This window comes from Peromyscus leucopus, chromosome 13 (assembly GCF_004664715.2).
Source record: "Peromyscus leucopus breed LL Stock chromosome 13, UCI_PerLeu_2.1, whole genome shotgun sequence".
NCBI lineage: Eukaryota > Metazoa > Chordata > Mammalia > Rodentia > Cricetidae > Peromyscus > Peromyscus leucopus.
In genome coordinates, this window is record NC_051074.1 from 22211747 (window position 1) to 22237938 (window position 26192).

The window sequence follows — 26192 nt, forward strand, 5'->3', positions numbered from 1 at the left end:
TATCCGCCACCAGATAGCTGACCATGCAGTGATTGTGTTTGAGGATTAAAGGGATTGTTATGCTGTCTTCCACGGTGGCAGCATCACTTAACGTCTCCACCAACATGCTGCCAAGGTTCCAACTGCCCCATCTCTGCACCAACACTTGTCTTTGGAAACCATTTAAAGGAGGAACTGTGGGACCCTGGGAGGAGGCCTTATGACCTCATCTTTGTAAGAAGAGAACCGTTGGGCTACGGAATCGTCAAAGCCAGCAGCTCGGGCCTTTTTGAATAGGTCTGTGCTCTCCAGCAGTGTCTTCATAATTCCAGCCTCACACCACCCCCGACACCAGGATGCTGGGCTGCATGTCTGCAGTGGAGATGAATAACACACAGAGCTGCGGGCTGCTTACTCCCTTTCCTGATTAGAAGGGAAGAGGTTGACCACATATCCTTCTTCGGAGCCACCTTGCCGTGGCCCTTCCCAGCTCTAGCATCTGTGGTGAGAATTTCCCAGGACCCTCAGAGTCCAGGAAAGTTACAATACTATCTCACAAGTATGCGGCCCCAGGAGATGGGTAGCCGGTCCCCTTCTTTACAGCCTTTGGCTGCACTCTGCCAGCTACAGAAAACCTGGGGAAACTTCCCATTCAGAGCTATAGAAGACAAAGGGTGGGGGGAGAGGGAGGAGCCAGTGAACTGTGACACCAAGACCTTGTAAGGGCTTTATTTCTATATCATCATGGTCTCAGACAGACTCTGAGGCACCATCATTTGTCTCAATTTGGCATCCTCAGGATTTTCTGTAGTGCTTTTCCCTTAAACAAGAAAATGTCGAGTGAGCTTTGTACACTGCCAGTTAATGTTTGAACAATAATTTAAAAATGGGGCTGTTGTCTCATTGGGACAGGGGGACGGACAGGAACCGTACAGTACGAGGAACTCCACAATGAGTTACAGTGGATCAGACCGACGCACACGCAGGTGCGGGCAGGGACAAGAGCAGGGTATGTACAGGTGCCCGAAGACGTGCGGCAGGCGGAGTATATAGGTCATACAGTGAGTCTTAAGTCATCGGAGGGGCTCCGTACATTCTCAGACATGTTGATCTGCATCCTTCCAGATTATGGACACTCTTGTGTCTTCTGGCCTCATGGCCTTTTCACTAAAAAGAGTTTACTGAGTTGGACAGTCTGAAGCATTAAAAAAGACTCCTAAAAAACTCAGCACTGGACAAAATAAAACTTAACTTAGAACACTCTGAACTCAATATGGAGAAACCCAACCAAAATGGAACAGTGCAAATTTAACAGAGGCAGTTAGGATCAAGAACAAGGGTGTTTGGAATCTCTTAAGATGTACATTTTAAAACTCTTAAATCTATTTATACCTTATTTACCCTTTTTTGTTTAATATATTGTGTGTAAAAAAGATGGAGACAAAAATAGTTTTCTGAGCTATGAAAAAATTATTACAGGCACGTTTACTGTTTCATTCCCGAAACATCTCAGTTTACCAGGTTGAACATTCAGCAGCCGTGTGTTTTTTTAAAAAAAACATCCTTGGACCTTGAGAAAGCTACATCTTTCCTTTGGGGGCAGAGGTTTGGTGGATGGTGACTGATGGTCTGGGTATGCAAAATTACAGTGAATTATTCCGGTGATAATCCATGCAAGCTTGCATCACGTCACAGGTGTGGCTTCTCCTCGGGTGGCTCCTCCTCACCGTGTTCCTCCAAGGACACTGACACCGGGTCTCCAGGTGACTGAGACTGGGAGGCGGTGGGGGAAGGCGGGGCCCAGCGGGATGGAAGGCGGCGGTTTGCTGGTCTCTCTGGCCTGGAGAAGCAGGGCTCTAAGGATGGCGCGAGTGCAGAACAAGGTAGTTCCTTCAGAGAGGGAGACAGCATTACTCAGACCTGCAGCGTCCGCATGGGCAATGGCCCCAACACACTTCAGACACACACGGAAGTCAAATGGAACAGCCCAGGTGGCTTCAGCATCTCAGTGATTATGGCATGCACGGGGAGTAACTTAAAAGTGATCAGGAAAACATTCCACATGAATGACCGTGACCTTTTTACGCTGTGACAAAAATACAACAAAACACAGGGACTTGTGTCTGCGTGTAGGGCATCTCCGGAGCTGGAACACAGAGATGATGAGGAAACAATGGGGGTCACCTTGTCCCAGCCCCATCCTTGAGCCCCTTGAAGGAGCCCTTCAGCTACTGAGCTAGTCTCACAGGATCTCAAGTCTACAGGGGGCCCCACAGGGACCTGGGGTGGCATCCAGTTGTATCAGCAACGGGATTCAAACAGAACTCTGCCACTGTTTATTCCAAGCTGACTGGCAGAAGGCTAAACAAACTCCCACAATGTGTGGGGAAAAAATGTTGCAGACAGAAATTTTAATTGAGGTCTAGTTTTCTTTAATGACTCGTCACCATGGCGGCGGCGGCGGTCTTACAAACTGGTACCAAGACAGTGCTCGTGTGTTTGTGTTTCGGCCACTGTAACGTTCTGAGGGCTGCTGACCACGTGACACACAGCATTCAGTCTTGGTGCAGATCACTTGTGGCCGCTGGCTTGTTTAAAGGGAATGTGGTGCTACGTGTCCCTCGCCTGCATGTCAGGGAACGGGGATGTCCAAACTTGGAAGTTACTAACACACAGGAAGGTGGGGAGCTGGGTCACAACGCAGTGTGATGCTCACACAAAACGTGAGGAGGTATAGTACCATGATGAAAGGCACAAAGAGGATGTCGAGGAATAAGGCCCCACAATGGAAGTCAAGAGGTGAACTGGGAGATCTAGACATGACAGACAATGAAGGACCCAGAATGAAGAGATCAGGAACAGCAGAGATGGAGGGACAGATGCTGTGTCCAGTGGGCAGTCGATGGAGAAGATGAGAACATGACCAAGGACGCTCAGAGATGGCCAGTGAGGATGTCATGACCCGAGGGCGGCAAGGGACCCACAGGCTTCTGCAAGGGCAATGGAGTAATGGGGTAGAATCCTCCCCTCATCCCTGAGGGGACAGCAAGGAAGGAAACATTAACACTGAGACCATTCCATCAGATGCCTCCTAACTGACCTAGGAGGCTCTTCCCTGGGCCATTTATACTTATAGTACTGTGACAGCCAGGATGTGCCTATAGCTACCACGTGGATACGCGTGAGGTCAAGGTGGTGCCGTATCTCTGTCTCGTTGCCTCAACTCACAGTACCTGGAGGAGGGTGGGTACGGTTTGTGAGATCCACGTCCCTGCTCCCACTACTACAGGAGTGAGCATGTGCATGTTTGCTGAATATCGGTGTGGCTGCTGCTACGGATCTATCCAGGCCCTCTTCCCACTGAAGCTGAATAGAACCAGCTCTTCCCAGAGACCATCAAACCCTCTCACTAGCACCTGTTCGTGCAGGGAAAAAAAAATGTGCAGCCACAATGTCAAGGAAACTAACATTTCCTTAGTAAGACACCAGCACACACAATGAGCGATGCTGTCCTTTACTCAGAAGCCGGTGGGGTAGCTGTGTGGAAATGGTCTTGTCCACCAATTTCTTGGCCATTCAGCCCCTGCCCCTGCTATGGGGACATGACTTCTATCTGATGGTGGTTATGTCTCCCCTAGCCCCAAGACAGAGTCTCACTATGTAGCCCTGGCTGACCTTGACATTGTTATGTAGCCCAGGCTGGCCTCAAGCTCACTGATATCCACTGCCTCTGCCTCCCCAGTGCTGGGATTAAAGGTGTGCGCCACCACGTACAGCATGGCTCTGCTTCAGTTCTTAACTTCAGGTAGATTAGGAGGGTGACTACATCCCCGACTCAAACCACAACGTGTACTTTCTCATAGGTCTCACTCAGTTCAGGCTCCGACGGCCATGCTGAGTTCTCAAAAATACAGGCAACAGAGATGTCTCTGTTATTATTCATTCAGAGTATTATTATTCATTGATACTTATCAAGGACTTACTTTTTCACCAGTAGACGTACTTGGAAGGACCAAGGACATTTGAGTTTATTCTTTCTGGCATGATTGTTTGAAAAAAAAAAAAAATGAGCGAGAAGGCTCAACACATTATGCACACCACACCCCAGCACACCACAGCACACATATGCAACTGAAATGCCAGTGAGCCGTGGTGGGTGGGTCTAAAACCAACAGAAGCGGGGTTCAAAGGCTCCTCCAGGCAGGGCCTGAGACGGTCCTTCCTAGCCAATGTTTCTCTCTTGCTCAAACTGCAAACTCCAGGACGGGAGAAACCCCAGTGGCATCTACAAGCTAAGTAGTCAACCCTGGAGCAGGCAAAGCGGGGTATCTGTACTCGGGGTCCATTCCTGGGGGGTGAGAGTGGATCTCCACAGATGGTGATGGATGACAACCATGAGCACATGAGCTACACATACAACTCTCTGGACAGGCGGAAGCGAGAGAGAGAAGGAGGCACTTACAGTGTGAGGCAGGCAGGGCTAGAGTCCCCATGGGGCAGTTAGTAAGACAGTTTGGTTCTGGACAGACAGGCAGAGAAAGGAGAGAAAAACAAGTCCGTTGGAAAGTATGTTTCAAACAGAAGTCCCTGCTCTAAGACGGCCTCCAGGAGAGAACGGTGGTCCCCGAGTTCACTCAGAGGCAGGCAGGGTACGGGCAGGAGGCGGCGGCCATGGCACTCAGCCCACAGGACTGTCTCCTGCCATGTGCCAACAGACTGAAGAAGGAAGCAGAACCAGGGACAGGCAGTGGCCCCCCAGCTCTCTGACAGCACGTATGTGAGGGGTGTAGTGGTGTGTCTGGATACACAGCCTGGCTTGTTCTGCTCACCACAAGCTACACCTGCCTGTGCGCGAATGTACCCCAGTCCACTTAGCTCTGGGAGGGAAGGATGCCAGATCGCTCTCTTGCCACTTCTCTGCCTTTGCTGCCAAGCTTCAAGAGAGAGAGAGGCCAGGGTCACTTGAGGGGTGAGAGGGAAGCACAGAAGGGACGCTTCCTGTCTCTCATGTGTTGAGACCCCAGTAACATGCTACACAGGGTGCCTGGCACGGGCTAGGCAAACACCAGCGATTCTGCGGCTCGGGGCATGAAAGCCAGACCTGCCACAAGGTCACCGAGGTGAGACGTGATTCCCAACGGGCCTATTACGTGGGGTCCATCCAAACAGGACTGGTTCTGCTGGCACCCAGAACAGGCAAACTGCTGAGAGAAAGGGCAAGACGAACCCACGGCCTTGAAACGCTGCCGGTGAGTCTCCCCGTGGGCTCTTGGCCCCTGAAACTGGCTGTGTGCCTGTGCGACACTCAGCTTGCTTGGGAGCCAACAAGGTGGGGGGGTAGGGGGTGGGGGGTGGAGGGGTGCAGGGGGGTGCGAGGCTCGGCACAGGTGCTTTTCGGAGAATAAGGGCCGTGCAGAGTGACCTGCAGTGACGTCGTGAGTTTTGCACCCCCAAGGCGCTGACTCCATCAACTATGTGTTATCAACTATTAAACCTCCACGTCACCCAGTTGCTCTAAGCATTTGCTGTCAAGAATACAAAGGTTCTTTGGTTCCCAAACTTAATTTCTACTTGGCCTCTAATAAGAGCAGAAACTCAAGACAGCCAATGGACAATGCTTTAAAACAAGCTCTCTTGTAACTGAAGGCAGAGTATTCATGTACACACAGACCCTCCCAAGCCACAGGAACTTATCTGAGGGCTCCTGAGGTTTGCTGGTACAAAATATCAAAAGAGACACCATTTGTTACCTGAGAACTCTTATCCTGTGCTGTCCATTCTTGGCAGAGCACGTGGCAAACCTGTCCCTAAAACTCAGACCTTGGGAAGAGCAGCTCAGGGGATTGCCGTTTCTATAGGTAACTGTCAAAACCAGCATGGCCTGACCTCCTTCTGGTGGAAACTCTCTATTTTGAATACTCCCCCAAGGGCTGGACAGGGAACCTGTGAGCAGTGTGGGGCAAGCGGCAGAGGAGGCACACCTTTCTCCTCACGTCACACGGGAAGCCAGAGCTGACTCCGTGCAAGTGGGCACGCGGTGGGCAGCCTGGGAGCGTCCTGCTGTCTTCTGCCCCTGCCCTTGCTGGACATGGGAGTGGCTGGGCTTGGACGAGGCTCATGAACACACATGCAGAGTCAGGCTCCTAGGAGTTGCAGTCATGTGATCACTGACTGGACAGACCTGCTCTGTCAGCGAGGCCTTGACAGTGAGGCGCAAATCCCCGCTGCTGTCATCACTTGCTGTGGGCATGGGATTTTCTTTCTTTCTTTTGAGACAGGTTCTCATTATGTAGCCTTGGATGGCCTAGAACTCAAAGAGATACACCTGCCTCTGTCTCCCTAAAGCTGTGGACCACCATGCCCGTGGGTGCCCTTGTTTGCGTGTGTGTTTTTTGTTCGTTCATTTTTTTTTTTTGTTTTTGTTTTTGTTTTTCCCAGTGTAAGAACACATATGGGCATATGCGTCAATAGAATTCAGTTGCCACTGCCATATTCTATTAGGGCACAGTTTTTACTTTATCCATTCCCTGATTCCAGTGAAGGGTGGTTCATAAGATGACAAACTCTGTACTGAGGAGGCCTGAGAATCCAAAAGCTATTCTTGTAGTTCCCAATCAAAGAAGTTTGTGTCTGTGTGGTCCAAATACACTATAGCATGCCCCCCCCCAGGAAGCCACACATAAAGATGTGCAGTGTGGAGAAGTCCTGACCAGACAGGCACACACGGCTTCCGCTCACTCAGTTTTCACACTTGCACCAAGTCACACAGAGAGGAACTAAGTATACCCCAGGACAAATCCCAGACCAAGAGAGAAAGACAAATTCCAGACCAGAGGACAGAGTCAGACCAAACCACGTCCTCACAATTTTGAGGACAGTAAAAGTCAACTTTCTTATAAGTTACTCAAGGTTTCTCTTTCTGCCTGGTCCATTTCCCAGCTCGCTTCATCCCTGCCCAGTTACAAGGACTCCTGAAACCACTGCCCAGGATCCACCCCAGGCTTCCAATGCTAGGCTGCTAAAGGCAGAGCTGATGGGCAATGAATGGGGCAGTACCCAGTTTACCTCCATGGATCCTGGTTCAGCTGGTCCTGCGTCTCCGGTGTGGCTGTCGCTGGTGAGACCTGAGGGGCTGTGGGTGCTGGCTAGCTTCTCCTTTAAGGCATGCTCCAACAACTTTTTGTTGAGGATCCGGGCCACATTCTCAGTGAGTGTGTAGCCGGGGGGCGCGGATAAGTCCTGTCTCACCGGTGTGCTCTCTCCACCATCCCCCGGGCACGTCGTCTCTGAGCCCACCCCTAGGGGGCTGGGCGACCTCCCTCGGGAATTAGTGCCCGTTTCCTGGCCTGGACCCAGCTCCTGGCGAGGTTCCGCTGAGCGAGAGCGGCTCCCGGCTCGCACCCCGACGGGACTGTGGTCGATGATGTTGAAGAGGCTGGAGAGGCCATCGTTGATGGTGGTGTGCACAGGGCTCTCCCTGGTGGTGGTGGAGCGAGCCCAGGCCGACTCGCTGAACCCTTTCTGGGCCATGCCCGGTGAGGTCCTGCTATTTGGCTGGTCAGCTTTTGAGAGGGGCTTTCTCTGAAGCTTGGGGGAACCATACTTTGGGGAGCAGCAGGCGCGTTCAAACTTGGCCTGCACCTTCTCGATGGCAGGGGCCACCTGTCTGTTTCTAAGGCTTCGGGAAGGAGAAGACACGGGTGTGGTGCCGCCTCCGGCTTTTGGTGTGAGACACTTGTGGGGGCTGCTGGTGACGCCGCCGACGCCACCGGCGCCGGCCCGCAGGGCCTCAGTCTGCAGGCCCACACTGATTGTCTGGATGGTCTGTGTCCCTGCGGCCCTGGACCCGTTGGTCTGGCAGGCCATATCCCTGACTTGTGGCTCAGCGGGACCAGAGCAGATGGCATTCCTGACAGAGAAGGCCACCTCTTTCATGTCATCGCTCATGTTCTTAGACATATCTAGGCTGTGCAGGGGGGAGGTGAACCCCAGGGAGGGGCAGACGGGTCTGTCTAGGGGGCGGAGGGACCCCTCCACATAGTCTCGGGGGTGCCTGGGTGGGGCGCAAGGCCACCTGTTGAGCACGGGTTCCGGGTGACCTCCCTTGGCATCTGCCAGGTTCCCTCTCGCTCTACTCACGGGGAAGGGGCCCTCGGGGTCCCCTCGGCTCCGGCCCTCCCCGCCCGACACTAGACTGTCCACCCGGCGGATGGCAGGTGGGCTGTGCAATACGTGCACCCCAGACTGCTCGGTGAGGACGTGGCTCCGCAGGGGCTGCTTCTGGCAGTGCTCCGGGCTGGTCATGGTGTCCGTCGTCATGGTGACACTTGTGGTCAGGTACCAGGAGGAGTCAGGGAAAGGCTCTGTGGTGGCCTCCTGTCCTACCCGCCCCACCTCGGTCCTGTCTGCCCAGGGGTCTGGAGGCCTATCAGTCCCAGTCCTGGGGGGAGTGTAGTCCCAGTTTTTGCTGTTGAACTCCTCGATGTACTTCAGGTCATCGGGGGACAGGGGCGGAGTGACATCCTCCTTGCTGCTGGCAGACGGCAGGCCCTTCTCAGGCAGGAATGGGGAGACGTCCATCAGACGCTGGAATTCAGACATACAGGACACGGACACAGCCCTGGGGAAAGAAGGAGAGCTGGTGTCAGCTCTGGGCTGTGCTCTACACAAGACGTACCCACGGAGGTGCCCGCCTCTACCTACCTCTTAAAAAATCAGGTCAGCCACTCGATATCCTGGGTGGCTGATATGCTCACCCCATGAATGTCCACAGTTGTACTGCTCTGCAATTGTGCCTACAGCCTTGCCTTGGTCTGAATTTAATAGAGCTTACCCCCGCCCCCCCCCAGCTGCAATGGCTACACAGATACATGGTTTATCTACCCGGTCACAGCTAATTCCAGGCTGTGGTCTGGCCACTCAGCCCACTGAGGAGCATTATCCTCTACTGGCTTCCATCAACCCGTGCAGATGAACACGCCCTAATCTCTAACTACAGTGAGCCGTAGGATGCGGCAGAGAGAGAGAGTCTGGTGAAACATCTATAGGTCCCCATCTCTTTTCACCCAGCCTCATCCTCCACTGGCTTGAAGGACTAACAGTCTCCAAAGGCCACTTGGAAGAGGTGGGAGAAAACAGGGAAGTGGTCAGCTTCCAGTCTTGTTTCAAACAAGATTCCAATCAAGCCCACGCAATTCGGTATGAGGGCGTACTCTCCTCTCTCCGCTTTCCTCTCTATAGGCAAGTGGTCTCTCTCTCTCTGTGTGTTCTTTCTGTCCTCTGTAGGAGGAAAACTCCCTCCGACACACAAACAACAGTGAAGAGGGAAGACAGGTGAGTCACAATAGCTGGACCTTGGTAGCCATCGCCCAGTGCATATATGCATATGGGTGCAGATCCTCAGGGCAAGCATTTTAACTCCTCATCTTTCAATCCGACGTAAATTTGTTGAATGCTTTCCAACCTGCTCTTCAGTCTCCCCAGAGGTGGTGGGGTGCCATACTGGACAAGTCAGGAGGTGGCTGGGCTAGTAGTCATGCAGCTTGCCTAGCCACCAGGGCAAACAAATGGTCAGAGACTGGAGACTGGGTGTGCCCACCACCTCAGGTGACAGAACCTCTGTGGCCCGGAGTCACTCCAACTGCAGCAGAAGTGGGAGGCAAGGCAGACACCAACTTACCATCCTGCTAGATCAGTTTCCCTTCCCTTGACAGACAGTGTGTACCTAGGGTTCTGTCTTAGCCCTGGCCATGTCAGAGGGGATCCCAGACCCAGGGCACAGATCACCCCTCCACAGAGCCTGGTGATCACAGTCAGGCCAGACTGGGGCTCCTCCATGAGCAAGTCTGAATGCTCAATGATTGCTACACAGAACCACAGTGGCGGCCACGGGTGAGGGCTTTGTGCCCCTGGGGTTAGCTGGATGGAGGAGCACAGAGATGAGAAAGAACGGAGGGGCATGGACCTTAGAAGCAGCCATGTTGATGAAACGAAACTAGGACACAGAGGAAGCATGTTCAAGTGCCTCCTGATATAAGAGATAGGGCAGGACCCACCATACGGCTAGAACTCGCACGGTGCATGGCCAGGGGAGGGGGTCGGCACCTTCACAGTTTTGAACATTTTGATGCTACTTAAAATGCACAGCCCCCACGTTGACTCCTTCTGAAATCAACAGAAGCAAATAAGATTTAAAAACAGAGTGCAAAAGAGAACCAGAGAGATGGGGAGGCCTGGACTACCAACAGCAAACGGCTCAAAGCCTTCACCTGGACACAGAGCTGTGGATGCTGCTGGGAATGGGCAGAGCAGTTGGAGGGGCAGCTAAACTGGGTGGGCTGCTTCTGTGTCAGATTCTGACTGGCTTCCTGTGCGCTCCCACATGTAAACTGCACAAGGAAAATACAACAGCACAATCTTTCAAGAATCTGAAACTCTCCAACAAAATAAAACAACAAAATCGTTCAAGCATCTGAAACCCTCCTATGTGTGGATAAGGCGACCGAGGCCCAAGGCACTTAAGTCCCAGACCCAGTGAAACAGAGCAGTAAGAGGCATACGAGGATTACTTCCGGACTACCCAAGCCCTCAGGTATACTTTGCATTGCCCAGGGAAGACCAGAGAAGGGCAGGACCATGCCCAGACAACTCTGTCGGCTGCGTGGACATCAGACAACGTAGGCTCCAAAGGAGGTGGTCACTTACAGCCTCCAAGATCACAGACCAAAAGGAGGAGGGCTACTGAAAGTAACTGCCGGAGAAATAGATGGGATAGAGATAACGTGTCTCCATGTACAGAAGGAAGAAAAGGCAGAAACCAGAGAGCATGGGCTCTCGAGCGGGAAGCTGGTGTGCAGCTAACACGAAGGGCCGCAGCTCCAGTCTGTTTCCTCTGGGGATCACCGCAGGAAGGACTGTAACAACAAATCCCCCATGTACCAGGAGCAATGCCTCCTGAGAGGAGCGGTTTTCTGAACGGCCCATAAGAAGAAAGTTTTCCACAGACCTTTGAAAAACTGACCTTTTCAAGCACTGCAAAGTTCTTGTCATAAGACACACATCAGCGTGTGTTCCTTTTGTTGCTAATACAAATCCACGAAGCCAATAATTTAATAGCAACTACTTAATGTAAACTATTCCGGAGAGTACCCATAAACACCGCATCAAAACAGTAGGACCTTAAGAATGAAAGATTTCTAATTTAGCAATCAATTTTACTTACCTTTGAAGATTTCCCTTGCAACTTTCTTCTTCCTGTAAAAAACAAATGTTTGTCAGAATCAGTCGCTTTTGGCTTCCTAGGAATCCTGCCTGGGCTAAAGTGACTCGTTTTGCTCTGGCCCCTTAAGATGTGGTTTAAAATGCTCACTGAGGCCCAGTTCTGGGCTACTGCCCGGAGCCCTTTGAAGTCTTAACAGTAAAAGCAGCATCCGCAGCATCATGGGAGGGCAAGAGCTTCTGTAGCCTCCCCAGGGAGGGAGGGGCCTGCCTGAGCCAGGAACACTGACTCTAAAGCTGGTTGAGTAAACGGCTCTCCTGAACTCCCGTAGAGGACCTCCCCACTGAAGTTCAAAGAACTGGCCATCCCGGGTAAGTCCGAGTGTGGGTATGTTGGTGGAGGCGTGAAAGCTAACAAAGTGAGTGGAGAGTTGGGAGACCAATGTCCTCTGCTCCAAATCTTGCTATGGAGGTTGGTATGGGTGGCATCTTCCGGGCAGGGGCTCCTGCTTGCTGTTGAATATTCTTAGTTAGGATCAGAAGTAGAACAACAGTGACTTCCCCTTAAGAGCAGCGGGAGCTGTGTGGTCAACAACACAATGGCAAAGGTTGTCTGTCTATTGAGAAACAGACTTGCATGCTGACACACTGGAAGAAACAATCACTGGACAGTATTGAAGCCGTACTCCTTGGGACAGTCACACTGAAGCATGTCCTTCCTCACAGACAGCAAGCCTTTGTTTCCTCCACACAGAGTTGAGGAAAGGTCTCACTTGGATCTTTGGCTCTCTCGGCTACAAAGCTGGACCAGAGATCGCCTGCAGACCTGTGGCAGGGCCTACCTACCAACAGACATTCTACCAACCTGACACACACTGCTGAGGGTAAGGCAAATATTTGACGTCACTGACGTGACTGACGTACGTGGTTGAGCATCCCTTTATCCAAAAATCTGTAACCTAAAATACTTCAAAACCTGAACATTTCTGACATTTGTTTCACACAAAAAATAAACATATAGGGCCGGGCGGTGGTGGCGCACGCCTTTAATCCCAGCACTTGGGAGGCAGAGGCAGGCGGATCTCTGTGAGTTCGAGGCCAGCCTGGGCTACCAAGTGAGTTCCAGGAAAGGTGCAAAGCTACATAGAGAAACCCTGTCTCGAAAAACCAAAATAAATAAATAAATAAATAAATAAATAAATAAATAAATAAATAATTAAATAAACATATAGACTAAAATTGCCATTAGGCTACAGGCATTGGTGTATATGAAACATAAGTGATTTCTGTGTTTGAATTGAGTCCTATCCTCAAGAAACCTTATTATGAATATGTAAATATCCCAAACTGCATAAAAATTGGAAACCCGAAACCCTGTGGTCTCAGCATTTTGAAACATGGACATTCAACTCACACAATGTCCCCATATTTCAGCACTATCTGAGGCAAGTCCCTGTAAGTCTGAGGTATTAGAAAGAACAGTACCCAGTAGAGTCACTGTTAATTGGATCACATGTAACGATTCCTATACTAGTGTCCCCACCCCATCATCCCGGTTTTATTGAGACAGGATCTCACTATTCCTATACCAGTTTTTTAAAATGAAGTTTTAAAAACAAAATCAGCCAGGAGGTGGTGGCGCACGCCTTTAATCCCAGTGCTCGGGAGGCAGAGGCAGGGGGATCTCTGTGAGTTCGAGGCCAGCCTGGTCTACAGAGTAAGATCCAGGACAGGAACCAAAATTACATGGAGAAACCCTGTCTCAAAAAACAAAACAAAACAAACAAAAATTATGGGAAAATAAATGACATTGTGCCACAGAAATTTTGGTGGCTCTCTTTAATTCTCTCATTTGTTGATTCAATTGTTGGATCTTTTTCCCTTTGCCCAGAATATTTACAGCAGCTGCCATTTAGTGATATCTATTAAATGTTAAGAAATTCCTTAATACAGAACTATTTCTCAGCCATTAGTTTTCTAGAATCAGAAAACTGTATTAGGATTTCAAGAAAAGTTGAAAATACACATTTATTTTGTCTATTGTGTTTTGTTGACTACACTTGTTCTTGAGAGTTTTCATGTTGCATGCGACCCTAGTCCAGCACTTCTAAACTCACAGCAAGATGGCTAAGTTGAACTGACCACAGGAGTAGGGTCAGGCCCACCAAACAAAACCGTCTCCATTGGCAAAGGGTCACTGGGCTCAAGGCACAGGTTGTCTGGGGAACTTGCCGGGAGGGGCATCTGCCAGACACTGGCTGCAGCTGATGACAGCCCCCTCCTGCTGTTAGGGACCTCAGAGCACAAACCCCGGCTGACCTCGGCAAGGCAGTTCCTGAGGGGTGGCGGATCCTCTGGTTCATCATCCAGGGACAAAGCATCCAAGTACAGGTTCTCACTGGCCGAGCACCTGTCCGACTCCTTCAGTTTGGAAAGCGGCCGGTCTTCAAATGGGATGGAGTCAGTGTCTGCACAGGGCCATATGGACACAGGTCGGGGCGCACGGAGGCCTCCTTGGTGTGGAAAAGGGTGAGTGTTGTCTTCCTTTTGACTGCAGAGGAAACTGCCACTTCTCCGGGGACTGTTCTCTTTCTGCAACTGAGTGTTAAAAATGGAAAGAATCAGCCTCCCTTTCCGGTGTGACAATTTCTCTAAGGCCATCCTTTCTCCACTATGTTGAATTGCAAGTGTCTACTTGAAAAGACTTGGCTAGAAGCAAATATTCTTAAAGTCATGCCCTCAGTTTCAACATGTCCTACAGTAATATCACAAATGCAAATGCCTTCTAAAGAAAAGCGCACTTTACCAGGACTACGGACTCTTCCTGATGCAAATATTTATGTACTAAGGGATTTTGCTGTTGTCTGCTTCATTTTTGTTATAGTCCAATAATTTATCAATTTGTGCTCATGGGAAATTAGACTTTTTTTTTTAAGTTTAATGGGAATAAACATCGTGTTTAGTACTTTCTTTTGCAATTACCTCCAGAACTTTAGTTATGCTCCATGGAATACTGCCATGAATGGCAAACTCCTGAGATGAACCCCATTTTCCTAAGGCAGATAACAAATTCTATATATAACCCAAGTAACTGAACTGGATTGTGGCCACACGGTGCTAAAGACAACTTTAACTTTGCTCGAGAGAGTTCAAACTTAGCTGTAAAGATGACTGAAGATCTGGCACACGTTTCGGCCTGATCTGGTAAACTGAAGCAATAGCGGGCAGAAAGGTCACTGGGAGTGTCGAGGAAGGGGCAGGGGACACTTGCCTAGCATGCGCAAGGCCCCGGTCCAATCCCCAGCACTTCAAGGAGGCAGGGGCTGAAGCTGTGGATGTGTGCCTTGCTGCTTTGCAAGCAAAGGTGATTTCTCAACTCCTGCCCAGCTCAGTGGAGATGTGCAGACAGGTGAGCCGGCAGAGGGGCCGGGCATGTGCAGTTCACTCGGCAGATAAGCACTCTCTTCCAGTGCGAGATCCCGAGTGGGGGTATTTTATCAGAGAGCTATGTAAACTCACAGAGGGCCGACGGGCTGTCCCAGGGGTGTGGCTCACAGGCTTAGGCTCTCTTCTTCACTGCCTCTCTCTTTCTAAACACTTATAGAAAGTGCAATCAGGACCTGAAGCTATCTAAATTATCTAATAATCAGAATGTCATTTGGATTTCACTGGAAAGAGTGGCTGACTCAAGATTTCCCATCCTCAAATGCTGAGATGATGGAGGAAATTCTAAAAAAAAAAAAAAAAAATCCCTTAAACCCAGACTGGCTTTTAGGAGCATCTTCACAGGTTTCGTCTCTGAAGCCATTTGAGTCTGCATCCATGAGCTTGCAGGAGCGTGGACTGTGCATGGTCAGGAGGAAGCTGGACAGGACCAAAGGACCCTCAGCTCATTTCTAATTTTGGAGGCATTCAAACAACGTCTTTGAACATTATTGCTAGCCTATGAGAAGACGGGGGTCCCCACCAGCAAGCCGTATCTTAAGATGCCAGTCTGTGTCAGGTTCACTGTTATATGAGGGAACAAACAGATCACTCCAGATTTGAGCTCAGCCCCCTCCACTTTCTCCTCCCCCTTCCTAATGACACATTTCTCGCAGTTCCCTTAATGATGCTAAATGCTTTACTTGGAAATATATATATATATATATATAATATATATATATATTATATATATATATTATATATATATATATAAAGGAAAGCTTTTCATTATATTTCTCTAACGCATGTCAGTGCGGATGAGTTTCAACACATGATCATCATCTCCCAAGTTATTTTGGCAGAGAATTAAAATGCAAGAATTGCAATGGGAGCTGTAAATGTGCACTGAGGGTGTGTGTGTGTGTGTGTGTGTGTGTGTGTGTGTGTGAAGGGGGAGAAGGACCGACCAAAGAGGAGAGCTATGAACAACCACGTTCCAACTCAGTAAAACGGGTTTCAAAAATAAACCCAGGCAGCCAGCAGCAGTTTGCACCGGGCTGCTAAGTGTCAGATTTCCTAAAAAAAAAAAAAAAAAAAAGAACCGAAGCGGTTCGCGCTGGCAGTCCCTGCTGCCGAGATGCCTGTGTGCTGCTGTAATAGTATAATGGATCCTTAACGGATAGGGTTTCCTGGGGCCGCACACCTACTGTACTTGTGATCTTGCAGCGGAATGACATTTAATGCAAATAGAAAATTTAAAAGGTTTGGATTTCAAATCATTGAGCACAACAACAAAAAATCTCAAGAGTGTCACCTTACAACTGGGTGGAAAGAAAGAGGTCGCCTTGTGCACAGGTTTTAGAAGACAGGCTGGCCGTTCAGGTTCTAAAGGTAACTGACTTGAGAAAATTAATGGGAGGGAAAATCGGTGACACACGATGGTTCCTTTTTTTTTTTTTTTAAGCTCCCCAAGTACAAGTATAGAGAGAGACATTCTGTGACAGTGAACTGGGAGCTGACCAATCCTATGGAGAAATCCAGTGTGACTCCATGTAAGTTAATTAACTCCCCGCCCCAATCCAACGTGGGCCGAGATAAGAGTTCTACCAGGATAGATGAGAAGTGCCTTAGCCACATTCCTACAGTCGTTTACCACACAAACCGCCTCGTGTGGCATAGAAATGATGCAGGAGTTTAACGACACCGGGCAAGTATGATGCACATGTCCTGGAAGTGGAAAATGGATTTGCTGCTGCTTCTCTCACTGTTCGTATCAAGTTATCACATGCCAAGGTTATTCGGCTTCCCTGGGGCCAAGTATCAAGTGGGCGCCGTGAGGAATATTCAGTTACATTTCTTGCTCGTCCATGGAATGTGCAGCTAGACATGAAACCGGCAAGCAACTGGACGAGAGATGAAACCTGTGCTCGTTTCTCCGTGTACGTACATTCTCCATGGGCATCTGAGCCGACCTCCTCTCTTTCAGAGAATGTTTATGCACAGCCGCTTGTACTAGTTTTCAAATCGGGCAGTGAGATCTCTAAAACCCAATGCAACGCGGACGACTCCCGCGGAAAGGCTAGACTTAGTTCTCAAAGCCGCATCTGCGCGTCTGCAGCATCCTTTCATCGTGGACCCACCTGACGAGCAGGAATCCTGCACAGACGCCAGGACCCACGGCACAGGTGTGAGGGCCAGGTGCACACCTGACACACCAGGTGAGGTGACAGACAGTTCAGCCCTGGGTCACTGTTGCTTCAGAAACTGAGTGTTACCAGATGCGTCTGACCAAGTTCTTCTTTGCTAGAAATTCCTTCCTCCCCGAAAGAAACACAAGAGCCTCAGATACCTGCTTAGCTGACAGCATGACTTTCAACACTAAAGCGGCCTGTGACAGGATCAACAAGCAGCAATGACAGGCAGAGTGGACCCCCAAAGGCCCATGACAGGGGACACCATGGCCTCACAGGGGGTGTGGCAGGAACACAAAGCAGTGGCCAAGAAGCACCTAGTACCCAGTCTGCCACTGCTTACCTTTGTTTCCTAGGAGATAAAAACACTGCTCTTGTGAGGGAGAAGAAAGCGTCATGAGACTTACAGGGCCCAAGAACCACAGAAACTTAGAGAATTCACCAAGAGTTCCCCCTCCCCGAGGTTATATAAGCAGTTAACAGTTGTGGAGGAAGGAGCTGCCTGGAGGCTGAGCTGCCTACAGTTTGTGCACCAGAGAGGCAGCTCCTGTGAATCACGGTGCTCCAGTGGGCTCTTCAGTGAGGATTCTACCCAGGAGCTACCCAGGGCTCCTGTAAGGAACCCCTCATCCACGCTGCTATGTTATGTACCCAATAAACTCAACGCTTCACTAAACTAGATTGGGGTGGAATCATTCTTGGCCTGCAGTCAGAACTCCATCTGGGGCAGAGACATCTGTTCATGTCTCCTAAGAAAAAGTCAAGTTGGTGTGTGATAAACTGGTGATCATTTTGTAAGAATGCATGCTACAGTCAGCCCTGGAGTTCTGCCTCGCGGCAGACCCACTCAACAGAGCACAGATGCTAGGCACGATCTGGCAGATTGTTCCCAGTGCTGTATTTCCAAAACACAGGAAATGGTAACTTTCCTCTTGGTAGTATCTGGAGGATTTTGAAGTGGAGCCATATCAAATATTAACAAGGTGACTCATTGGTGATCAAGCCCAGGAAGGCCTCCGCTCCTTCTATCTGGAGTGGGCTTGCTTCCTCTCTACTGCTTCTAAGTCAAAGGCTCTGGCCATTTTTAAAATCACATGGTTCACTCTGCGTCCCTCCCTATGCAAATTTAAACTTGAATTCACCTTTGCCATTCAACCTTAGCCAGGGAACAGTGTCGTATAGGTGGCTGAAGAGCTTCATTCTCAACAGGCTCTCACATTAACGCAGGCGGTGTGAGCATTTACGATGGAGTAATGCTGTACTTTATCCCGGTTACCACTTCTAACTGACTGATATTTCTTGAGGCTTAGGGCATTCGGAAGAGTGACAGGTTGAAAAGAGGCAAGGTATCTGTGGGGTGGGAATCCAGCCAGGGAGGAATTCAAAACCCTCTCCTCAGCGTGACGTGAAAATTGAATCTGCACATAACTCTGGCCCTACTGCAGCTATATAAACCACACCAAGCGCACGCAATGCAGAGAATGATTATCCAGCGGCAGGAAAACAACTCCCTCTGCCCTCCCCACATCCATCTGAGTTTGTTTATCGGGAGATGATGAGCTACCAGATACCTCCCTTGATTCTGGTCCTATCTAATCACGGCTCAGCAATACCACAGCAGGAGCACTCGCCAGCCAACAATGACTTCTAACTCAATTTGGTAATTACTTCACTAATGGGAACAATTCCATCCAGGCTGCAGCCATCACTCACGACCACGTCTTCCGTGGCCATCCTAAGTGTTAGCTTACTCTGGGGAAGAACTCGGCTGACGGATAACCCGAAATAAACCTTCCCCTTTCAACTTTAATCTTCAAAATCCCTTTAAAAAGGTCCCTTTTCCAGCCCCTGCACATGCATATAAAGGCAAAATCGCCTACAAACTCTGCAATGAAAGGAATGTGTGTTAATGTAAGGGTGCGAATGATTCACCTTGACTGTCAACTTCACTGGGTTGAGAAATGTCCTAGATTAGTAAATGCTGACCTGGGTGTGTTTGTTTGAAAGCCAGGCTTTCAGTTAAGGCCACTGCATCCTGGGAGTTCTGACCTAATAAATGAATTAAATCCTAGACAAATTCAAAGTTGATTGGCATTAACGGAAGTGGTAGGAGATAAAGAGATGGGGTCCAATTCGATGAAGTAGGTCCCGGGCTGTGCTCTTGGAACTACAGCCTGCCCAGTCCTTCTGTATTATTCCCCTGCTCTCTCTGTCCACCATGAGACGAAGTAGCTCCTCTTACCAGGTGCTCCAGCCACCATGTACCATCCAAGCACACCGCACCAAGCAACCACTGACTTGGTGCAAGGCTCCCCACATCTTTTAAGTTGTTCTCACAGGTATTTCTGGTACACAAAAGAAACTAACACACACAGAGCACGGGAGCAGACCTCCGCTACAGGAAACCTCGCACGTCTCACTCTTCTTCCGGATGCCCTTAACAGAAAGCAGGAGACAGCAGCAAGCTCCTTTCTCTAGGTGCCCCTGGCCAGGGCGGTGCGCTGTCTGCAAGCTGCCCGCGCTGCTGCAGCTGCTGCCCCGCGCTGGGGGCTGTGGCACACCCACCTGCTCCACTCGCCACAGCAGCTCCTCCTTCTGCCGCCCCCACTCCTGGCGCTCGCTGTCCAGAGCGCTCCAGCAAGCTCCACCTTCTCTCGGTTCCAGTTCTTCTCCGGTGATGGAATCTGCCAGCGCAGGTCATGACCAGGCCGTGGCTGTCAGCCAGGAGCTTCTGGTGGACCTCTCTCTCTTCTTCAAGGCCCCTTTGCCCTCAGCAGAGGAGTCCAGCTCTCCCAAGCTTTTTCTCCGCCTTCTCTTCCAGCTACCGAAGAAAGAAAAGACTCAGGAAGACCCCCTCTGAAGCACAGCACCCGATGGGAGAAAGGAAGCTCAGAATATCTATCTACACATGAGCCCAGGATGCATACTGAAGCCAAGCCAGACGATCCCGTGGGAAAACAAAATGAAATTTTCATTTTTAAGGCCAGAATTAAGAATATCGGATTAAAAATCTCATACATTGTGGAGCACAGCTCTTACAGACCCCCTTCTTAGCTACACCTCCCAGTCTAAGCACTCTGTCATCGGCCTCTACAGCTCCTTGAAGGAGATACCGTGCTTGGTTCAATATCTTTGGCCCCTTTCTGGGACAACAATGGAACCCGATGTTCTTTAGTAAATGTCTGTCAAACCACCAGGGTGACATATAGAAACCATAAAATACCAAGAAGAAACTGGTAGACATGAGAGAGAAAAGACACACTATGCAAAGGTGACAGCGCTAAGGTGTGCATTGCAGGTCTCCTTCCTCTGGGTACCCAAGAAGCATCCTGTGTATCCTAAGCGCTCTCGCTTGAGAGGTGCTCAAGGATTACACAAGACCTCTCGTTGGAAACTATGTTGAGTCAGAGAACGATGGGCACCTCTAAGCAGCTAAGGCAAAAAATTCGAACAGGATAAATGACACTAACCTAAACAGATCTGGGAAAGGAAATCTTAATTCAGAAAATGCCTCTTTAAGACTGGCCTGCAGGCGAGCATGTGTGGTATTGTCTTCACTGATAATTGATAATGGAGGGCCCAGCCTGTTGTGGTGTGTGCCATCCCCAGGCTGATGGTCCTGAGTTCTCTAAGACAGCAGGCTGAGCGAGCCATGAGGAGCAAGCCAGTAAGCAGCACCCCTCCATGGTTTCTGCATCAGCTCCTGCCTCCAGCTCCTGCCTCGCGTTTCTGCCACGGCGTCCTTCAATGATGGACAGGGATATGAAAGTGTAGGCTGAAACTAAAACTCTTTCCTCCCCACGTTGCTTTTAGTCAGGACGTTTTATCAGAGAAGTAGAGACCTCACTAAGACAATAAAATTCTAAACTTCAAAACTGAAGGAGAAACCTCTTCTAACACACAGAAATGAAAATGTACAACAAAAACAGCTCTTGCCAGCGACCTGCCCTCCCAGACCAACAGGGGAGGTTTCTTTAAACAGAAGGAATATGGGAGCAACACTCGGATCTATCCAAAAAATGCAGAAGTGGAAATAGCAAATATGGATATAAAACTCATTTTAAACATTTAAAGTTGATTTTAAACATCACTTATTCTCTGAGGCAGAGAAAAAAAAATCACACACAGACGTGATACATTTGTATTTACGGCATATATAGAAGTAAACAGTGATGGTACAGAGGGTGGGAGGGAGAGGAAGTTCATGCTGGTTTAAAGATCCCAGTACGCCAAGGTATGCTGGTTAGGGAAGAGGGACCTTCAACTACGGCCTCCATCAGAACTGGCCTGTGCACACGTCTGCAGAGGGTTTTCTATTCAGAGAGCCTTGGGGCTTATGCCAGGTCGCTGAGGACTGACTCAGTGGAACAGAAAAAAGCTGTGTTTTTGCTTTGCTTCCCCCTAGGCTAGAGACGCAGCTACGAGCTTCTCACACATGCCTGGCGGGTGCTTTTATTTTGAAATTGATTCCAGTCTGTGACCAAGGATGACCTCAGACTTGGGATTCCCCCTGCCTCAGCTTTTCCTACAGGGATGCACCAGCAAGCCAGCTAAGCAAAGACGATCCATTTGTTGCTGGATCCTAGGTATTTAGAGCAAGGATTAGTTTGGGAGAAAAACAAAACAAAACAGAGATTTGGGCTCCCCTGAAAATATCTGGGTTTGATTTGTATTTAAGTAGAAGGCAAGCTGTGTTGACAACAAAGTCAGATAGCATTAGCGGCCATTCACCGATCCTGGGCTGCGCATGTGGAAGAAACATCCTAAACAAATGAGGCAGAAGATGAACGGTCTGTGGTACTGAAGATGAACGGTACCTTGGCTTCTGAACTTAAGGCCCTAGCTTGTTTCCTGGCAGGAAGCACTCTTCTCCCTGAGGCTTTATCTGTAAGCCAACCCACTGGTGGATCTCAGGCTCCTCTGAGACAGAGATGCAATGTCTGCACGTGGCCCGCATCAACAAATATGTCTTCCTTTTTATTTACAACGGATCCCTCACCAGTGGTACTTCTAAAGGGATGTAATGGCACCTCCTGGAAGAGCATCCTTGCGCATTTCATGATAGACTGGATGCCAGGGTGAACGGAGCGTCTAGTAAGAAGCCCTCGCCTGAGCAGCCAGGAACCATAGCAGACCACAGTTCTATCATTTCGTAAGTTTGGCCTGAAATGACTCTGTCCCTACCTCCCAAGGACTATGAGCCCTAAACTGAAGTCAGAGGACAGAACAGGTGAGCTTGTGAAATCTGATGGCGGATGGCAGGAGGGGTGCCCAGGGTCAGCGGCAGACAGGTAACCTTGGAGGTACCTAAGTTCACATGGCAGGACAAGTGAACTTGAGGGATGCCTGGGCTCAGTGGTACTGCAGGCAGACTTGGGGAGGTATCCTGGGTCAGGTGGTGTGGTGTGGGTGATCTTGAGGGGTGCCTGGAGGTCATGGGTCAGAACAGTGAACTTGGGGAGTCTAGGAGAGCTATTTTCTTTTTGTCTTTATCACAATTGAGGCTATTTACAGGTATCTCCTTTTTAGGAGACTTTTTTTTTCCTTTCATGACTGAGCAATCCATATAAAATTTTAATTAGTTTGTAGTTTGCCTCGCAACAAAGGCTAGAAAATGCATGACACACACAGACCTTGTTCCTGCCTTATGACCTGGAAGCACCCTGGAGCAGCAGACACTATATGGGAGGCACCCAGAGAAGCTGGCCCGAGCCACACTCCCAAGGCTGGCTGTAAATCCTCGCTGGAGGTGGGTCACACGGGCTCTTCCCACGCTAGCACTGACTCAGATTTGAAGCAAGCTGCCTCTTCGGGGCCTCAGTTTCCTTGGTATAAATAAGGAAGCTCCTTTCAATATTTCAAAAATTCTAAAGGGCAGCCACATGTTGCCCTTTTTCAGAGCTGACAAAACCACAGCCTGAAGCCAGGCGCTGGTGCACACCTTTCATGTCAGCCCTTGGAGGCAGAGAGGCAGGTGAATCTCTGGACTCTAGCCTGGCCTACAGATCAAGTCCCAGCCCAGCCTGGTCTACACAGCAAGTTCCAGTCCAGTCAGAAGTACATAGTGAGACCCTGTCTCAAAAAGAATTAAAAAAACAAAAAACTCTACTCTGGCTTCCTGTGGTTCAGAACAGTCAGTCCACATGGCGACAACTTCCGCTGGCTGTCCTTTTCAATGGGCTCCTCCACATCCTTGTTTAGCGCCCAGGGATCAGAGGAACTTGGGAGGTGGAGGCACTTCCCTGACAGCCTCAGCCTCACCCCCCCCCTCCTCTCCCTGCCTTCCTCCACCGGGGTGGCTGGGGAGAAGTCATCTGTGTCTTCCTCACTCATCCTGGAGAGGGGACCGGCCCAGGGTTCAGGAGGGAGGCGGCCCGAGGGCAGGTACCTGCTCCAGGCGGCATTTGAGCACGGCCCACTCCACATCCCAGGCAGCCTTGTCGCTGGCATACTGCTGCTGCAGGCGGAGCCGGGCATGCTCGTCCTCCCGCAGCTCCGAGCGGAAGTCCTCCAGCAGGCCTTGAGGGCCCTGAACAGCTGCTGGTTTTCCCCCACCTGTGGAACAGAGCCAGGGGATGTCACTAAAGAGTGTCTCTTAGGCCGGGCGGTGGTGGCGCACGCCTTTAATCCCAGCACTCGGGAGGCAGAGGCAGGCGGATCTTTGTGAGTTCAAGGCCAGCCTGGGCTACCAAGTGAGTTCCAGGAAAGGCGCAAAGCTACACAAGAAACCCTGTCTCGAAAAACCAAAAAAAAAAAAAAAAAAAAAAAAAAAAGAGTGTCTCTTAGCCGTGGGGGCTGGAGCACCTGCCAGGTTCCTGCAGAAGGCACCTGTGGGTGGGTCTACAATCATCCAAGATGGTCCCCACCAGGCCTGAGGCCTCCTGAGGCCAAGGCTCTGGTAGGTGTGTTGAGAGACTGGACCATGGATCGGTACTGTGGGCATCTACAGCAGAGGTGCTCTCACCTGAGGTCAGTTTAGAATCAAGAAGTGGCCAAAGGCCACTGGAGCCATTTGGCTGTCGGGACACACTGGGACTTCAGATATCCAGGGCTCGGAGTTGGGCTGGCCACTATGGTACAGTATCACTCCAATGCCACTATTGAAGCAGAGGTCATCAACGAGGCCTAGAGCTCTCGGAGACACAGGGCGGTCACTCTTGGAGTTCTGGTTACTGCGAGGCTATGACAAGGACAAGCCAGGCGGGGATGGGAGGGGCTTTTGAGAGCTCCTAATTAATGCAGAGGTAAAATGCTCAACTTGCTCACACGGCATCTGCTGATTCCAAGACTGAGCTATTAACTCGTTGCCGTTTTACTTCACATAAAAGCTATTAGGCTTTCCAGACCCTGCCCAGCCTTTGAAGCACACTTCAAACTCGGATTCCTGTTTTAGTGTGTGTTGGCGCGGGCACTGTATCACAAAGTCGGCACACAGCCCCTGTAATCCAGCGTGGGAGAGTAAGAAGAAGGACTGCAAGTTTCAGGCCAGCCTGGGCTACACAGAGAGAACCCGTCTCTTAAGAACTGAAGAGAAGAGGGGAAAAAGGAGGAAGTTTGTCTGAATTAAATACTCTAAGTCTAAGTTATAGCTCTTTGATAAACAGGCGGCTAATGACCGTCCTTTCCAATTAAACATAAGACACCGAGTTTGTGAGTTCTTGATTGGATGTCCTTGGTTTGGTTTACTTGGGAAAACCAGGGAACTAAAAACTAAATCCCACCTCATACATTTAAGTGCCACCCGCCACTTCAGGACGTCAGAGCCCTGGCTCACACAAATGCAGAAAGTTCACTCACTGTTCCACCACTCAGCAAGTACGGCAGGCCCCAGCTCACATTCTACACGCAAGACCACTTCTCAGTCACATGCCTTCAACTCTCTGTCAAAGGACAGCCATGGAGGCGGACCAGAACACAACAGCAAACTTACTGGGAACATTTATAAACTGTTGTGTGGTTTTCAAGTGTGTAAATTTCACAGATGACAATGTCGTGTCTCCAAGACACTTCTGAATCCACTAACCAGAAAAACTGTTGTGCATGGGAAGAATCTGAGCTACTGTGTGTATATGTTTATGTTTAACAAGTGAATTCAATCACCAACAGCATATTGATTAACTGAAGTGCATAGCACAATTTATGAAGAAGTTACTGTATCAAATGTAGTTGGTTTTGACAGATGGTAAGGTCTATCACCATTTATTCCTTTTTTAATTTTCTGACGCGAACACCAATATTTACTTGTGACAAAAGGCATCAAGAGTAGAATTCGGTTAACGTTTGAAAACCTTGGCAGACAGAAAACTTTTCAGTTCTACAGTCCCTGCGGCTATGTAACAATGTTTGCCTGGTCCTCGTGGAGATGGATGCTCATGAACATGTAAAACTCTACATCAAAAGTACCGTCCAGGACATAAGTGTGAACAGCTGGGTAAGAAAAGGTACTGCAACAGTCCTCTCAGAGACACACAGCTTCAGAAGGACACAGGGATGGCTCAGGGTTAAGAGACTGACTGGTTGCTCTTCAGTAGACCAGGGTTTGACCCCCAGCAACCACGTGGTGGCTCACAACCACTAGTCTAGGGCCCAACACCCTCTTCTGGTCTCTGTGAGTACTACTGATACACAATGCACATACACTTGCAGCAAATTACCCATCAACATAAGAAAGAAATACACATTTTCAAATAGTATGTTCTGAAGAATGGTACGTTTTATGAGAGACTTATTTTTACCTTTAGATCTTTAACTTTTGGATCAAATGAAATGTAAGTGGAAAAATAACCATAATAATTTTGATCTAGTCTTGGGGCAGTCAGTCATCCCATTTACATGAAGAAATCGCAGTGAACCATGCAATCAACACTTCTCCATGATCCCAAATCAAGTAAAGGCTCAGCTGTGATGGCTCAGCTCCTGTACCACATTCTAATAACATTAGAATCATGTGATGATTCAGCCTGTGTTACATGACCACTAAGGACATTAAAATCAGGGCTTTACGGCCTCTTTGCAGATTGAAAATTTACTTTCTCTGGAAGCAAAGTGGCACTTTTTGGCATTAGCAGATATTGGATCCGATAAAAAATTAAGCCTTAATGTTTCTATGCACATTTGGGTCCAAGCCATCAGTGTAATACTCTATGATCCCAGGACAGTATTCATTACCACAGAATGCACTCCAAAATGGCTTCGGGGTGAAGATGAGCAATGAGAACAAGCAAGCCTTGTTATCACAATCACCCAAGAACCCTGTGTGGGGTGGCAGGAAGCCAGGACAGCTTCTGCCATGAACACACAACTTCCATGTCAACATTTCTTGTGCTATGGATGGACATGGTTCTTCTAAATGGTTTTTATGCACACACATAAATCCAGTCA

General features: G+C 49.4%; 1 protein-coding gene across 1 annotated transcript in view; it reads right to left on the reverse strand.

The window, feature by feature from the left end:
* Positions 1–692: 692 nt before the first annotated feature.
* Positions 693–26192, reverse strand: part of Mtcl1 (microtubule crosslinking factor 1) — a 110625-nt gene continuing 85125 nt past the window's right edge. Inside the window, 9 exon segments of the mRNA XM_037210181.1 lie at positions 693–1869; positions 7045–8599; positions 11201–11232; positions 13516–13794; positions 19377–19445; positions 19448–19512; positions 19515–19632; positions 23200–23330; positions 23333–23366. Coding sequence (XP_037066076.1) covers positions 1633–1869; positions 7045–8599; positions 11201–11232; positions 13516–13794; positions 19377–19445; positions 19448–19512; positions 19515–19632; positions 23200–23330; positions 23333–23366 — 2520 coding nt within the window. The 3' untranslated portion in view covers positions 693–1632.